The following is an 18,775-nucleotide window of genomic DNA, read 5'->3' as shown; positions in this document are numbered from 1 at the left end:
TGGTGAAAAATCAAGACTTGACACACAAATTGTTATCTTGTTTTTTACATGATCCTTCCACACATAACACAGGAAGATTGCAAAATTTATTTTACAGTCTGGATCAAATATGCTCCACTGGCCTTGCTCAGAAACATTTCAAGTAAAGAACACAGTATATAATTCAAAGATTCACATGTAAGCTCAATTAGCTTTTACATTATGCTTCTTATAACTGAATCACATGGATGCAAAATCTATCAACACAATTCTATGGTAGGTGAAAAATTCTATGCTATGTAAAATGGTGCACATCAATGTGGGGAAAATCCTGTCTTATGGTTATATATACCTTGAGCCATTCCACATTCCTGAAGGTTCTCTCATCTTCTTAATGGTATCTACAAAACATGATGAATGAAAGAACACGCAGTGCATAGTGTATTAGCAGTGTTTTCTCTTTTTGAAACCAAATGTGTATTAGCTGTGTTTTCACTTTCTGAAACCAAACAAACACCGGTGACTTGGTAAAACAGGATCTTAAAGTGATCTGCCCACTCCTAGACACTGGTATGGTATTCAAACACAGACATTTTCTGTAGAGCGTCCAGTTTATCTTGCATTACATCCACCTCATAAGCTTTCTTTCAGTAACTGACTTGTCTGTCAAGGGTCATTCCACATCAAATCAACAAAAGAAACCATTATTTTCAACCTTACCCTCTTGGATTTAAATGAAATTAAGTATGCCTATAGTACTCATAAATAGTACCACAAATTAATTTTTTCACATTTTTCTGATAAAAAGCTATCGAGTAATGGACTTTCAAAAATTGAAAAAAAAAAAAAAAAAAAGACAAATTTTTGACTCGCAGGACAATGTTGTTTTCTTTACAACTCGTCTTCTAGCTTCCCCGTGGTTTTACAGCTATTAATAAATAGTTTTAGCACTAAAGTTTAATAAGCAGTTATTCATTTCAAAAGTACAATTTGTGGACTATCTAACAAAATCTAACACTAATATTATCATGTGTTGCAAAGTAAAAGAAATTCGTCTATCTGACTGTGATTTTGGAGAATCGTGGTAAATATAAAATTGCTTTTGATAGTGATCCCATGCTCATCCCAAGTTGAAACTTTCAGGATATGTAGATGTAAAGTGTATCTTTCACATATATTTTTTTGAGAATTTTAAAAATACAGTTTTTCAAAATTCGATAAATTCAACAATGTTGTTTTTAGAAACAATGTGTATATATATAATAAACTAATGATCTTTGGTATCATATTAAAGCTCTTTAAAAGAGCTTTCCAATGAAGTAAATTTTATTGTTGTAGCCAAAACCTTCTTCGCATTTGTTATCAAGAGGAATCATTAATTGGTCATTCCTGTCTATAGTTCCATCTATAGCCTGTGCTGCTTTAATGAGCTTACCAACATTGTCTATTTTCTTCGTGCACGAGGCATCATCTACAGCAGTGCGACCTTCACATAGCAGCCTTTCCACTTCTGTTATTGTAAAAGACTTTCTACTGTTTCGAATATGAAAATCGTCATTTTGGTGACAGCCTTTAATTAAGAGAAACTGTAGGTGATGCGATAACGCAACACAGTTATAAAGAATCAGGTGGTCGCCCACTAACACACAATGTTTACACAGTAGCCAGCAACATGGTAGCATCAACACCAAAACCAGCTTTTGTTTTGAATATGAACATCGTCATTTTGGTGACAGCCTTTAATAAAAAGAAACTGTAGGCGACGTGATAACGCAACACAGCTATAAAGAATCAGGCGGTCGCCCACTAACACACAATGTTTACACAGTAGCCAGCAACATGGTAACATCAACACCAAAACCAGCTTTTGTTGCTGTGCTATAATTGGCTCAGAAGACACAGTGCCTCATGTTCCTGGGTTGTTTGTCAATCATACTGCCAATTTATGGCACTTGTGGAATGACCTTGAAATGACATGTTTCAGCAGCCAGAGTGCAGGTTCTTTGGCTATGCCTTTTTTTTTTTTGGGGCACTTGTTTGATAAGGGCTGCTCTTCAGCAACTACATCTACAAATGCGGGTTTTGGGGTCATCAGTTATTGCTGATGTTCATGTTCTAGCATCATCAGTCTCTGGTGAAGGTGGTTTAACAGTGTTTTCTCTTAAATATCATCTTCACTTCCATTTGTAGTATATGCTTCTTGCCTTTATTTCTCATTCCCTTCTCTTTTATGAAAATGGGACACATGATTAGAAGGTGGATAGGTTGGATAATAGTGTGGTGGTTAATTTATGTACAAATGAACTACATCTCCAGCAATGATTTACATGAAAGATGACTGTGTGTCCATAATATTGGCATTCGATGCAATGTATAGATTTGGTATGAACTGTCATCCAAGCAAATGAATTCAACTGTAAAATGTTCTCGCAGCATGGGTATGCTGACAGGAAAGTTAAGGTTTAACGTATCATCACTATCAGTTCAAGCCCCGACTAAGGATGGAAATTGGCTGCATCCTTTTCACTGGAATCCCACCTCTAATGACCTCGCTGTCGACATGATGTTACACCCTAACCTTCCAACCTTCTTTCTTCAATGAAATCATTCCAGCATTTTTCATAAGAAAATTTAGTGAAACAACAAAAAACATTTTAACTATGGACAACTCAATGAGAATTTGAGCCCTAGCATTGTAGAATAAAGTTCAGTTCCTCAGTGCCTTCTTCAGTGGTGGAAGCTAAAGATGAGAATAAAGGCTATAGTCTGTTTAAGCTCACAGGGGCATGAGCCATGGGGGCAAGTTGTTGGGAGTAACAGCGGTATAAGGATGGACCTTGACATTTTTTACATTAGGTGGTCAGTGGAATACCACTTTGGGTGGGAGTGTGGAGGCTTGTGGGTAAAATGTTCCTCAGTTTGGGGTGCAATGATTAGCAACAAAAGCAGGGGCTAAGATTACTGTTAAGTTCTCTTGGTGATACATAATAATGAGGGGGTGTTAGGATTAGGGATATGAGGACCCACTGAACCTAGTCACAAACAGATTTGCTGTGACACACACACACACACACACATGCCCCTAGCCCTCCAACCACCTCAATGAAACAACTACAACGGAGCTCCCAACTCATTACCAAAACTGCAACATCTTAACCATATCCTTTACCAGTGTTTCAACTACATATAGTGCCCATAAATGAGCAACATTCAACCCATCTTTCCCAAAGTGGTATTCCATCATTTCACTCATTCTACACTCACATCCTCCTCTCAACAGTCCTTTTTTCTGTTGTATATCCCCTTTGCAATCCAATTCTCCACATTGCTGTGAGCCATACGTAACACCCCTGCCTGCAACAGAGTGAGATCACTGGAGCCGCATTCCTATTCCATGCACTTTTCTACTTCGCCCTTGCAGCCTTCAGCCACCCTTCCCTCTAACTCTCCCTCCTGCTTGCCACCTCATTTCTCCCTTTGTCCATTCTTTCCAAGCTGCAGTGATGGAACAACGCAGGTGGCCAGGACAATGCAACCATATTTATGTATGTTTTTTTTTTTCACTTTTCCCATTCCTGCAGCAGCTCTCTCGCATCAATGTATATAATATCATATTAGCTCATAAATCCGAACTTCACTAGAGTGAAGGATGCAATTTTACATTTACATCATACTACTCAACTACTTACTTCATCAACTCTTGTTGGCATGACTAGAAGGGTATCATTTTGCGATCTATCTCTTGAGTACAATGCTTCTGCAATCCCTTTTAAATTCCCATAGAGAGATGGTTATTGAAGGTACCTTCATCTCGTATGACATACTTTTATAACCAGATGTTAAGGAAGGAAGAGGAGTGTTTAACACCCTATTGACAACAAAGTTAGTTAGAATATGCAGAAGTAACACATGCAACTGTGAAAGTAAGGATTATTACACCCACAATATCATTTGGACAACTGTGCCCAACACCAATAAAATTTCCTTTCACAAATCAACATCTTTAGCATTCTGAAATTTTAATTAAGCATGTGTGGTTCACCAATAATTGTTTCACTATAAAAATGTTTGTACCCTCTCTGCAGTCTCAGAATTTGAACCATATCCCCAGTACCTTGACACACAACATTAAACCATCATGCCTAACGGTAGTCACTCATCCTGTCGAAATACTACAGTTACCAGAGGAATGGTGGCACTGAGTAGGCCCATTTGGGATACTATAACCAAACTCAGCAAAGACTGAGGTGTCATTTGTCCCAAGTCAGAAGATTTTTTTTTTTTGTTAGTTTGTTTCAGAAATACCCTGAAGGCAACAATCACTCAGTAACTGTAAAATCATTCAATAAAAAAGTGTACACCATGCAATCAAAAGTATGCAGACACCTTGCTGAAAATGACTTACAAGTCTGTGGCACCCTCCATCGGTAATGCTGGAATTCAATATGGTGTTGGCCCACCCTTAGCCTGGATGACAAGCTTATACTCTCACAGGCATACGTTCAATCAGGTGCTGGAAGGTTTCTTGGGGAATGGCAGCCCATTCTTCACGGATTGCTGCACTGAGGAGAGGTATCGATGTCGGTCGGTGAGGCCTGGCACGAAGTCGGAGTTTCAAAACATCCACAACGTGTTCTACATGATTCAGGTCAGGACTCTGTGCAGGCCAGTACATTACAGGGATATTATTGTTGTGTAACCACTTTGCCACAGGCCGTGCATTATGAACACGTGCTCAATTGTGTTGAAAGATAGAATCACCATCCCCAATTACTCTTTTGACAGCAGGAAGCAAGAAGGTGCTTGAAACATCATTGTAGGCCTGTGCTGTGAAAGTGCCATGCAAAACAACAAGGGGTGCAAGCCCCATCCATGAAAAACACGACCACACCATAACACCACCACCTCCAAATTTTACTGGTGGCACTACACATGCGGGCAGATGGCGTTCACCAGGCACTCGCCATACCCACACCCTGCCACTGGATTGCCACTTTGTACCGTGATTCATTACTCAACACATTTTCCCACTGTTCAGTCATCCAATGTTTACACTCCTTACACCAAATGAGGCATCATTTGGCATTTACCAGCCTGATATGTGGCTTATGAGCGGCCGTTTGACCACGAAATCCAAGTTTTCTCACCTCCCACCTAACTGTCATAGTATTTACAGTGGATCCTGTTGCAGTTCGGAATTCCTGTTTAATGGTCTGGATAGATGTCTGTCTATTACACATTACGACCCTCTTTAACTGTCGGCAGTCTGTCAGTCACCAGACTAGGCTGGCCTGTTCACTTATATGGTGTCCCTTCATGTTTTCACTTCACTATCACATTGGAAACAGTGGACGTGGGGATGCTTAGGAGTGTGGAAATTTCACTTACAGACGGGTGACACAAACGACACCCAATCACCTGACCACATTCGATGTCCATGAGTTCCACAAAGCACCCCATTCTGCTCTCTCACAATCTCCAATGACTACTGAGGTCACTGATATGGAGTACCCGGCAGTAGGTGGCAGCACAATGCACCTCATATGATAAACATACTTTTTTTTTGGGAGGGGGCGGTCCAGATACTTTTGATCACATAGCGTGTATCTGAAATCGGCTGAATTACATCCACTGAATCAACAACTAGAAATGTAGTTTCACAAATAAACGAACTAAACATGTTTATAAACAAATCATGGGTAATCAATTAAAACAATAAAGTCTACTTACGTTTGTAGGACAAGTTGTTTTGTCTCAGTATCCTTGGTTACATATGCTGTAAGACCAACTGCTGAAGAACCTTTACCCGATGTGTACTGACTACGTGGAACCAGATTAAAAACATACTGCAACAACTGGGATTTACTTGTTCCAGGGTCTCCACAGAGAAGTATATTGATGTCCGCTCTGTGAATGTAAAGCAGGATAAAAATGTTCTGATTAACACACACAAAGAATCTACAAGTTTCAAGAAATAGTAAATGTAAACTTTGTTTGCTAAGATGCCCAACAATGCAAATTATTTCGTACGGTACAAGAAGAGAGAGAAAAATCAGCTTGAGAGAAAGCAAACATTAAGACTCATTAAAATTAATTGCATATATTCAGTAACAGCTTAATTCACTGTCCCTCCGAGTCAAAAGTCTTTGAGGCTTGTGTATGATAGTTATGCTGGGTTTAGTAAACCCATTGGACATCCAGATGGATGATACGTACGTATCAGTATGTGTAGCATCTCATGCATCCAGCAGGTGCACCTTTGGCAGGAACAAGGCTGATATCACAGGCTGTCACATGAGGCTACATAGCAAGCCAAATACGAAACCGCTCAATGGGGGTGTCTGCCTGTTTGCTGTTATGCAACTTGGCTGTACATGTGGATTCTACAATTGTTTACTGCGTGTTTAGTGCTACAGTAAAACAACGTGTGGATTCCCCACCTCCACCAATATGGAATTTTGGTTACATACTATGCCATTCCAAATTATTCACTGAATGTGAAAAATTGGGAGTTGGTGGTAAGGTCTTATGGGACTGAACTGAAGAATTCATTGGTCCCTAAGCCTACACACTACTTAATCTAACTTACACACACACACACACACACACACACACACACGAGGGAGGACTCAAACCTCCGACAGGGGAAGCCGCACGGACTGCACCAAGGCGCCTTAGACTGCGCAGCACTGAATGTGAATTTCATGTCAACAGCTGCAGCTGGTATAGATTTATTACCCAAATGTGACACATCATAATTTGTATTGCACCTGGAATTAAACCCGGATTTACTGCTTATCACAAGTGGTCCCCTTACCCACTTTTGACTACTTGTGCAAGCTTCCTGGCCCAACCCAAACCTCCGTACATCACATTTCACGTTTCATATTCCTACCTAGGTCTCCCTTTAAGCTCACAACATTGATTGATTCCCCCTTAGAGAATGACACCACCACGAGGAATCGACACATTCTCAAGCCATATGTAAGTGGGTAACATATGTTTGGAGTTATTTCATCTAATCTGAAACCATCCAATATTAATTTCGATTGTGGCTTGGATGAATATTTCACGACCTATTATTACTGTTTGGTTGAAGGATTAATCAATTTTATGTCATTGTTACAGAATTTATTTGCATTCAGTAGGTGTTGTTTCTATGTGAGTATCACAACATTGGGCTTTTATGATTTTTGCATTCTGTATTGCAAGTAACTACTGGTATATGAAAGAGCATATTCTGTAGCATTTTGAACCACAATAAAGATATAAAACCAATGGGAGCTGCACCTAGCAGTCTGGAATTGAGCGAAAAGACCAAAGTTGAAATGCACACAGCTGAATTCTACAAGAGACGCAGCACTTACTATGGCACTTTTTGTCTACAACATATAAGTTAGCAATGCATCAAATTCAAGCAGTGGGTGAACAGTTGTATGTAACAAATGAGGCAACAAAATAGTGCTAAAATTGGAACCAATTGGTAATGAATAGTTCAAGAAATGATTCACAGGACGTTTAGTTGTAAGAGGTTAAAGGTGCCTCACATTACTTTGAATTTGAAGATCCAGTACGGGATGGAGTAACTATATGGAAAAGACAGACTTTTACTCCACACATAAAGAAGGCACTGAATGGCAGATGAGCACAACAAGAAAAAATGCTAAGAAGTTTCAGCTTTCTAACTAAGTACACAAGAAGTAGGGGTGGGAGTGGGGAGTTGGGGGAAACGAGCACACATGACGCACACACACACAACTGTCATCTCCAGGCGCTAAGACCTCACTGCATCCAGGGTGAGCACCAGCTAGGCTGGGGGTGGGTGGTGGGGATATGGAAGAGGTGTGGGGAGGGAAGAGTGAGAAGCAGGGATAACAGGCTAGAGGTGGAGGAATGAGATAGTGCTGCCCTGTAGAAGTGTGAAGCCACATAGTGGGGACAGGATAGGGGGGCTAGATGCAGCATTGGGAGGCTGTGATTGTGGTTGTGGCGCAGGATTGGTGGTGCGGAGGTGATTGGAGAAGCCAAAAGAGGAGGGGAAAGGACTATGTAGCTGGGTGGGATAGAGGGCATGTTTAATACTGGAATGGGAGTGAGGGAAGGATAGCAAGTGAAGGACGGGGACTCCGATAGGCATTCCCATTACAAAGTTTCTACTGCACCCCGTGCAAGAGATTACAGCACTAACCTGAAATTTCCTCTTCCACTGTTGGAGAAATTCTTTTTTGTTCCCCCAAACAGTTGTAAGAGGATACCCTTCTTTATATCTTCATTTTCATAAATGGATGGCGCAATTGCATGTGCCAAGCGTTCATAAATATCATCCTTCTTTGACAGAGCTTCCAAGAGTTCAATTCTCTCTGGTGGGAAGCGGTGAGCTTTCCTGTGAAAACACAAAGGAAACTTAACAGAGTGTACACATTTAATGGAATATCAGAATTCTTATTTCTGTCGTTTGATTCCTTGATTTACAGGTTTATCAGTCTCACTGAATTTTTCAAACTACACTTTTTTAAATGACAATGAGTGTATTTAAGGCATAATCCATATCAATTCAGGCAGGCTAGGAAAAAATCTTACCTTCATAGTCTCTGATGTGGACTTACCTGTCAAAGTTCTTTTACTATAGCGTTCAGATCTTTTTTTTGTAAGTTATGGTAATTTTTTTTTTTTTTTTTTCAAAAATGCCAATCCATAGAATTTTGATTTTTTTTCTCTGTTGATTAGTACCATATAGTTCCACATTCCCTGAAAAGGAGAGCTTCCACTTTTGGGTTGAATAGGTTCTATAAACAATTGAAATTTTTGCCATACACAAAACCTCTTATTAACACATTATCACATAACAGGCTCATAAAAATGAAAACCTAGCCTTATTTAACATAATTTTAGTTTTGAAACATGAGTAAGAGACTCATTTTTCAAGCATTTTAAACAGTTCCAAAGACTTGAAGGTTTCAATTTACAGAACTTCTGTGCACTCATTTTTGTACTGAAATTAGCGAGACAATGAACTAAAAATGTGTTCCACTGCTTTAGTATCTTCCTTTGATATAGAGTGATGCCTTCCTGTTGAAGCAATAGGAACTGGAGCACTTACAATCTTCAAAACATTGTGAACAGGAAGCGAGCACTGATAGCGTTGTTGCTGTCCTTCAGCTGGAAACCTATATCCAGCAACTGGTCCAAGTGGTAGCATAAAGTTCACTACAATTTCATTTAACTCATAACTGGTGTCTATAATCTCTGCAATCCACCAGCCACAGTCATACAAACATGCCACAAACATCTCCCATCTCAGGTTGTGGAACTGAATATCATCCTGCTGTTTCCAAGGTGACCGAACGAATGAAATTTCTTCTTTTTTGCTCTTTAAATTGTGTGCATTATGAGTTCGCCCATCTCTTTGAGTCCAAAAGTGTGTCTTCTGAATTCCTTTCACAGGAGTACTTTGTTTGGACCATTCTTTTTTCTGTTCACGGAATTCTTCGATTTCCTCTTTGGACAAAAGAATGAGGGCTGTGGATGTGTAAGATTTCACGACTATTGTAAAAGCCTCAGCATTCTAAATTGCAGCTATATTTGGTCTGGAAAGATTATGTTTTGTAGCATGATGCTTCAGCAGGCCTCCTACACCATCACAAGGCCCTTCCCATGACCAGTTGCACTGTATACCCAGTCAGTTGGCAAAAGCGACTTACTCAATTCAAACAGCTGGTAACGATTTTTAAAATGACTAGGAGCATCATCAGAAATAATGATTATCTTCTCTGCCCCTGTTTGCAGTTGAAGAATTTTGCTCATTGCTATGCCCTGTGTCATCACTTATAACTGCAACACTTGTGGTCTTATCATAGATTGAAGGCTTTCACGACAGGTGTTGTCACCACTTAACACTTCCAGGCTGTCCTCGGAGGATGCCTTCCACAGTCGAAGGCGAAACATCAGGGGAGAGTCTTATGTATGGACCACGGCATCTCAGCCCGGAAGTGTTAAGTGATGATATGTGGTCTTATTTTGAATATATGTCACTCCTGTAAAAACTGAAACCGGGTCATTACTCCAATGATACCCTTGTACTTCTTGTGGGAGAGTTACAGACCAGTTCTCAGCAAAATCACAGTGAAGCACTAAACATAGCCTTCCAGACCAAGTGTCTGTATAGACAGTCCTCCCTTTCCCGGGCAGTCACCACATTGTTGAAGCAAACAAGTCTCTTGCTTTATGTCAAAGACTACCAATGACTTCACATGCCCGACCAAGGTGCCGTGTCATATGTCACGCATTCCAGCAAGTTCTTCAAGGATACCACACGAAGTTCAAAATTTGTGCAGTGTAAAAAGAAACAGACATCTCTAGGCAGATGTGGAAATACCCACTTAGGTCGTAGTGCATAAAATTTTAATCTTCCAATATCTGAAGTTGTACAGTTGCTCTTATAAATTGCTGAAGTTTCTTTATTACTGTGAGTCATATACCTCTTCACTTCACAACTTTTTGACCTTCAACTGTTACAGTTATAGTGCCTTTTTTGTTGGCACTCTGGCACAACAGTCTCATTTATCTTCCAGATAAAATGACTGCACTATTTGAATTTGAGCTGCTTCTACAGGATGGCCACAATAGGGATGTAATCTTCTAAAGACTCCTTTAACACACATCACATTTCTTGATTTGTCTACCATGTACTTGGATACTGATGGGCTGCAGTTCAAAATTGATTTCTTTGAAAATGTCTCTGGAATAATACTTAAAACTTGAACCTTTTCACTGTGGGATGCACAATATTCAACAGCTAAATTGATATTTGTGAAAAATTCGTAACAAGAGGTGTGGAGTGCTTTGGTTTATTTTCTTCTGAAGACTGAATTTCTACTTTGAAGAGTATGGTCAGTTTTTCTGTAGTGTATTCATCCATACCTTTAGTAATTTATTTGCACTTTCTTGATGCATAGAGCTTATGACTCAACTTCACTGACCACAGTTTCTTAACAGGACTAACACATACCTCTGTAGTTGACTGATTCAGTGTATTTAATTCTTCCTCTATTGATGCAAAACTGCATCATCAGCACCATGGGGGGCTTCACCTTGTTCAGATACTATCATTGTTATCATTCTGTCAAAACATTTTGAACACAAAATGTAGTCACTGGAAACATCTTCACTTTGAAACAGTCTTCAAATGAGAACACTTATTGCCAACCTTAACGAAGTCTGTTTTTTGTTTGCCTTATTATTGTTGTTGTTGTTGTCTTTAGTCCTCAGACTGCTTTGATGCAGCTATCCATGCTACCCTACCCTGTGCAAGCTTCTTCATCTCCCAGTACCTACTGCAACCTACATCCTTCTGCATCTGCTTAGTGTATTCATCTCTTGGTCCCCCTCTCCGATATTTACCCTCCACTACTAAATTGGTCATCCCGTGACGCCTCAGAACATGTCCTACCAATCGATCCCTTCCTCTAGTCAAGTTGTGCCACAAACTCCTCTTCTCCCCAATCCTATTCAACACCTCCTCATTAGTTTTGTGATCTAATCTTCAGCATTCTTCTGTAGCACCACATTTCAAAAGCTTCTATTCTCTTCTTGTCTCAACTACTTATCGTCCATGTTTCACTTCCATACATGGCTACACTCCATACAAATACTTTCAGAAATGACTTCCTGACACTTAAATCTATACTCGATGTTAACAAATTTCTCTTCTTCAGAAATGCTTTCCTTGCCATTGCCAGCCTACATTTGATATCCTCTCTACTTCAACCATCATCAGTTATTTTGCTCCCTAAATAACAAAACTCATTTACTACTTTTAAGTGTCTCATTTCCTAATCTAATTTCCTCAGCTTCACCTGATTTAATTCGACTACATTCCATTATCCTAGTTTTGCTTTTGTTGATGTTCATCTTATATCCTCCTTTCAAGACTCTGTTCATTCCGTTCAGCTGCTCTTCCATGTTCTTTGCTGTCTCAGACAGAATTACAGTGTCATTGGCGAACCTCAAAGTTTTTATTTCTTCTCCATGGATTTTAATTCCTACTCTGAATTTTTCTTTTGTTTCCGTTACTGCTTGCTCAATATACAGATTGAATAACATCGGGGATAGGCTACAACCCTGTCTCACTACCTTCCCAGCCACTGCTTCCCTTCCATGCCCCTCGACTCTTATAACTGCTATCTGTTTTCTGTACAAATTGTAACGAGCCTTTGGCTCCCTGTATTTTACCCCTGCCACCTTCAGAATTTGAAAGAGAGTATTCCAGTCAACATTGTCAAATGCTTTCTCTAAGTCCACAAATGCTAGAAACGTAAGTTTGCCTTTCCTTAATCTTTCTTCTAAGGTAAGTCGTAGGGTTAGTATTGCCTCACATTTTCAAATATTTCTACGGAATCCAAACAGATCTTCCCCGAGGTCGGCTTCTACCAGTTTTTCCATTCGCCTGTGAAGAATTTGGGTTAGTATTTTGCAGCTGTGACTTATTAAACTAATAGTTTGGTAATTTTCACATCTGTCAACACCTGCTTTCTTTGGGATTGAAATTATTTTATTCTGATTGGAGTCTGAGGGTATTTCGCCTGTCTTATAGATCTTGCTCACCAGATGCTAGTGTTTTGTCAGGACTGGCTCTCCAAATGTCTCTTTAATTTTCCTGTAGGCAGTATCTATCTTATCCCTAGTGAGATAAGCCTCTACATCCTTAAATTTGTCCTCTAGCCACCCCTGCTTAGCCATTTTACACTTCCTGTCAATCTGATTTTTGAGACGTTTGTATTCCTTTTTGCCTGCTTAATTTACCGCATTTTTATATTTTCTCCTTTCATCAATTAAATTCAATATTTGTTCTGTTACCCAAGGATTTCTACTAGCCCTCGTCTTTTTACCTACTTGACCCTCCACTGCCTTGACTACTTCATCCCTCAAAGCTACCCATTCTTCTTCTACTGTATTTCTTTCCCCTATTCCTGTCAATTGTTCCCTTATGCTCTCTCTGAAACTCTGTACAACCTCTGGGTTAGTCAGTTTATCCAGGTCCCATCTCCTTAAATTGCCACCTTTTTGCAATTTCTTCAGATTTAATCTATAGTTCATAACCAGTAGATTGTGGTCACAGTCCACATCTGTCCCTGGAAATGTCTTACAATTTGAAACCTGTTTCCTAAATCTCTGTCTTACCATTATATAATCTATCTGATACCTTCTAGTATCTCCAGGATTCTTCCATGTATACAACCTTCTTTTATGATTCTTGAACCAAGTGTTAGCTATGATTAAGTTATGCTCTATGCAAAATTCTACCAGGCGGCTTCCTCTTTCATTTCTTAGCCCCAATCCGTATCCACCTACTACATTTCCTTCTCTCCCTTTTCCTACTATCGAATTCCAGTCACGCATGACTATTAAATTTTTGTCTCCCTTCGCTATCTGAATAATTTCTTTTATCTCATCATACATTTCATCAATTTCTTCGTCATTTGCAGAGCTAGTTGGCATATAAACTTGTACTACTGTAGTAGGCGTGGGCTTCGTGTCTATCTTGGCCACAATAATGCGTTCACTATGCTGTTTGTAGTAGCTTATCTGCACTCCTATTTTTTATTCATTATTAAACCTACTCCTGCATTACCCTTATTTGATTTTGTATTTATAATCCTGTATTCACCAGACCAAAAGTCTTGCTCCTCCTGCTACCGAACTACACTCATTCTCACTATATCCAACTTCAACCTATCCATTTCCCTTTTTAAATTTTCTAACCTACCTGCCCGATTAAGGGATCTGACATTCCACGCTTCAATCCATAGAACGCCACTTTTCTTTCTCCTGATAACGGAGTCCTCTCGAGTAGTCGCCGCCAGGAGATCCGAATGGGGGACTATTTTACCTCCGGAATATTTTACCCAAGAGGACGCCATCATCATTTAACCATACAGTAAAGCTGCATGCCCTCTGGAAAAATTACGGCCGTAGTTTCCCCTTGCTTTCAGCCGTTCGCAGTACCAGCACAGCAAGGCCATTTTGGTTCATGTTACAAGGCCAGATCAGTCAATTATCCAGACTGTTGCCCCTGCAACTACTGAAAAGGCTGCTGCCCCTCTTCAGGAGCCACACATTTGTCTGGCCTCTCAACAGATACCCCTCCGTTGTTCGTTGCACCTACGGTGTCGCTGAGGCACGCAACCCTCCCCACCAACAGCAAGGTCCATGGTTCCTTGGGGGGGTTGTTTGTCTTATATATCACTTTTATGTATATGCAAATAGTCATCACACTTCACTCTCCCGTGGCCCCAGTCAGAAGACATTTCGAACAGTCCTTTTCACAAAACACAATGCAACTGTGTCAACTGTCAAATTCCTCATGAAAATACAGAACTCACCGGATGGTCTCAGATTTCTTAGAAGCCTCTTCAGCAAACATATTAGCATTGAACAACTACAATACCGAGATCTGCACTGAACAACTACAATACAGAGATCTGCACTGAACAACCATGACAAAGAAACTACAACAATGTGTAAGAAATATCTGCAACAATGAAAGTGAAAAGGAATAACTGCAACTAAGAAAGTGATAAGAAATAACTACAACAAAGACAACAGAAATAAATTAGTAAGAAAAAACTTCAGTGAAGACAAACATTACCCTTTAATTTTATTTTTTTTAAATAGAACCTGTCCAACTTAAAAAGTGGAAGCTCTCCTTTACAGAGAATATAGTACTACATGGTACTAATCAACAGGAAATAAGTAACTGTTCTGGATTGGAATTCTGAAAGAAAAAAGATCTGTAAATAAAACAAAAAAATTCAAAAGGCGACAGTAAAAGAACTTTGACAGATATGTCCAAACAGAGGATACCATTGTAATCATAAAGCAATTATCTTTAAAATAAAAAAAACTAACAAAATATTATAACTGTTACGGAGATACAGAATTTTCAAATTTTTTCCGAAATTCTAATCTTCAAAATTGTGTTCGCAGTGCCATCTTTGGAGGCCTGGGTCTCACGGCAAGGAATTTTTTTTGGAGAAATCAAAAACATACATGTTTCTCACTCCTGAATTTTAACATACGCTAAATTCAATAACATCTGAGACTATGAAGGTAACCCCCCTGCCTGAAGTGATACGGATTATGCTTTAATGACTGCAATTGCTATTTCTTAGAGGATACAGCAAGAACATAGACAAATTATACAGACATCCAAAAATGTGTTTAAACACGCACTACATATCTACGCAAAGACAGTCAGTATATCACAATAAAAATAAGAGTGATCTGCTTACCATGTCAGCTATTTATAGCATAAATTTTCATGTTTCTATGTGCTATATTGAACAGAATTCAGGGGAGGTGGCTTGTTTGCAAATGATTTAAAAAACACATTAGACATACATCTATGTAGATACCCCGCAAACCACTTTAAGGTGCATGGGAGAGAGTATCCTGTACCACTACAAAACTGTCTACCTTAACTGTTGTTCTATGCAGGGCACTGGCGCACAGATTTTCAGTATGTGACAATACTCCACTTTTAAGAAAACCGGAGTGTACACTGTTATCACTTTCCCCTCGCTGTTTCTTATGACTAAACAAGATGATTCTGCTACTCTTTTAACAAGTCTTCAGTTCCTTCAGCCAAGCAATAGTTGGAAGCATTTTTAATTTGCTGTCAAAATAAACTTCCCCATTTAAACAATTGTACTACGAAAAAATTGTGTGGAGGAAATGTTAAACAGTAGGCATGACACTATGATTTTACACACTGTAACTCAACTCCAGTTGTTTGTCAGAGGACCCAGAAAATTACACAAAGGGAAGTTTGAACACAGGGTAACAATGTTCAACAGCTTATGTGCTTACTCACCACATAAGAATTCCTCTGACTTGTGAATTTTTTTTCTCATAAAACCGAAGGTTTTCCATTAACTTATTATGCATCTACTATCACCTCGCAGCGAACACCATCTGACGTGTCAGAGATTCAGATACATATAATGCTGGTCTTTTTGAACCAAAATTAACCACTAAACTTACAAGAAATTAAATTACAGAATATTGCTACTTGAAGCTGTCATGAATATCCCTATTTCTTTGAAGAGTTGGATGAGCATTGCGTAATTTTCTTCTAGCATGCTTCTGGGCAATAAGTTTCTATATATATTAAGGCAAGCAAGTCTCTCATACTACTTCTGAACACGTTATTGTATGTTGTGAAGTACTTTGTTTCCATGGTGATTTCTTTCTTAACAAAAAGAGCTGCAGCTTCCGTATCAGAGGAGCCCTTTCTTGTGGTATCATGCCCTCCTCTGCCACCCCACCCTCAAACACTTGTCATTTGAAGCTGAGTGGCTTTTATCATTTAAATGTGGACTACAATTATAGTATTTTTATCTCATAATAACTGCAATAAGAACACCACCATAGTGGTCTAACAACTGTCAGCGGCAACCTGTTCAACTCAAAAATATTAATTCATAGAGAATACAAATGGGGAATACAGAAGTTATCAACAATGAATAAGTTACCTACCCATCTTCCTGCTCGTGTAGGCGGCGATTATCTGTTTTCCGGTAATGCACAACATCAATGTGAGTCTTGTATACAGAACGCACACTACTGACTCTTGGGTTGACTTGCAGAGGTGTTGCACGGTATATTCCAGTCACTGTCACACGGTCACCAGCATGCACAGCATCTACCAAGTCATTATGAGCGAACAGCAACACTGTGTGTGGAGTCTGTCCAGCAGGCATGTCATCTGAAATAATTTATTGTATTTTAAGTATCTTATTCAAGTCACCATACTTGCTGCAAAACTTCACACTTTAGAAATGTCAAGGAAAAATTATAAGTAATCAGAAACAATGTAAAACAAGGGTCCATTTATAACAATAAATGTATTTTCACCCCACCCCCCCACACATACATACAACACGCATGAATTCAACACGCGTGAATTCCCATTGTTCATAAACAATTACACCACTGCCAAGAAACAAGAGTTAAGAATACTGGCCAAGCTCTTGATTCAGTAGATGGTTAAAGGAATAACAAAATAAAAATTATTATTTCTGCAATTAGTCATAAACACCTTTTAAAATTTTGTAATTCCTGCCCTCCAACACAGCTTTTCTTCACAGAGTACTGGCTTTCTGCATTTATTTAGCAACTTTTAAGAAAGCCAATTAGGAATGTACCAGATAGTGCAGACATTGTGGGTCTAGGGGGTGGGGCAGTCACTGGCGGTTGTGGCAGGATATTTTGATGTGTCACTCAATCAGAAGTATTCCTCCCTCAACTTTTGAACAATTTTTGGTTTGATTGTGTCACTAACCCCAGTACCACACCACACACATTTTGCTGCACCAGAAATTGCTTTATTGTTTATTGATGGTGTATATGCAGGCGGGGAGCAGAGTGGTGGTGGTGGTGGTGATGGGGGGGTAATTCCCAGATCTCCCAGTTACGAATACACTTTTTCCTAAATGAAAGTGCACTTTTTCCTGGGTGAAAGGTTTTCTATGGGAGCAGCAAAACTTATCAGTCCTTTGAATGGTGACGGTTTTGTACACCAGCATAGAACTTCCCAGCACTCAGGAAATGAAATGCAGCAAGAAAACATTGAGTTTTGGAAAGATCTTTAATGCACGGCAAAACTTCAATTTATTGCTTTTTTCTGATGGTGTGGTTAGGCAGGATCCTAAGAACACTGCTTGAATTGCAGCAGCTGAATATTTCTGACAAGCAAGATTATAAATTGCATTACTGTGCACCAAAAATTTCACGGCTTACCTGGCTGAATATATGTTCCATCAAGCACTTTGATGTTTTTATAGAAAGGCTAATTAAGGGTGAAACTGCTTACTCCGTTTGCACTGTTTTTTGAAGGATAATTATACTTTTTGCCATTATTATTTCATAATTTGTAATCTATGAAAGAACTAAAATAAGTATGAAAAGCTAACTGGAGTCGTGGTCTTTTCTAGTATGTGTTATCCTTTAAGATGCATCAAACACAATGTGCCTGCAAATTTTTAAATAATGGCATAAATGGCTGGTCTTCTGTACTTGAAATTTTTCTAAGTGGCTGGTCCTTGAAGTGTTTTGAATGAGAATTAAACACTCCTTGATTTAAGAAATACATCGCACATTCTCACATGTAACCCAATTGATTTTCCATAAATGGAAATTTACTTTAAAAATAACACTTTTCAAACCACCATTCACAATACTTTCACATGATCTGTTAGAAATGTTACCAGTTGTAACATTGTGCTCATCGAAAGCAGTTTGTTGTTACGAAGTATTGCATATTCCGACATTGTTTGTTGGCAGATACTTGTGTGTTTTTGATTTTGTGAATGGTGCGGTTTCTTTGCAACTGAATTTTTCTTTTGGTGTTACTCTCTCTATGTTTTATTGCAACATTATCATTCTGGATTAGCTGGCTGATGTAAAATTCTTTGTCAGAATATCATTTCTTACCAGACAGAATAATAAACATTTAACTGAAAACTAAAACAATGAAAAGTTCCCATAATTTTAAAAAATTCCTTGTTTTTCCTTCATTTCTCTCAATGAGAAACTTCCCAGGTTTTTCCCAGGGTGAATACATCCTGTTATTTCAATATATTACAAACCTATTTCCTCAACACATGCTTAGAATGCACTAGAAGAGCACTGGATGTTAATTTGTTTAAGATCAATGCAATAAATGCTTGTTAATAGGTCACACACATACATATTATTCATTAAAGAGAGCTCGACTTCAATTTGTCATCAATCACAA

The 18,775-nt window shown here is 39.0% G+C and overlaps 1 protein-coding gene across 1 annotated transcript in view; it reads right to left on the bottom strand.

Annotated features, from left to right (window-relative positions):
- Positions 1-18,775, bottom strand: part of LOC126483906 (DNA replication licensing factor MCM4) — a 43,994-nt gene that overhangs the window by 6,952 nt on the left and 18,267 nt on the right. The window contains exons 7-9 of the mRNA XM_050107177.1: positions 16,516-16,744; positions 8,168-8,362; positions 5,710-5,886 (exon numbers count right to left, since the gene is read on the bottom strand). Of these exons, the coding sequence (XP_049963134.1) occupies positions 5,710-5,886; positions 8,168-8,362; positions 16,516-16,744 (601 nt within the window). The remainder of the gene's footprint in view (positions 1-5,709; positions 5,887-8,167; positions 8,363-16,515; positions 16,745-18,775) is intronic.

Source organism: Schistocerca serialis, chromosome 6, assembly GCF_023864345.2.
Source record: "Schistocerca serialis cubense isolate TAMUIC-IGC-003099 chromosome 6, iqSchSeri2.2, whole genome shotgun sequence".
Classification (NCBI taxonomy): Eukaryota; Metazoa; Arthropoda; class Insecta; order Orthoptera; family Acrididae; genus Schistocerca; species Schistocerca serialis.
This window is presented reverse-complemented; position numbering and strand designations above follow the sequence as displayed.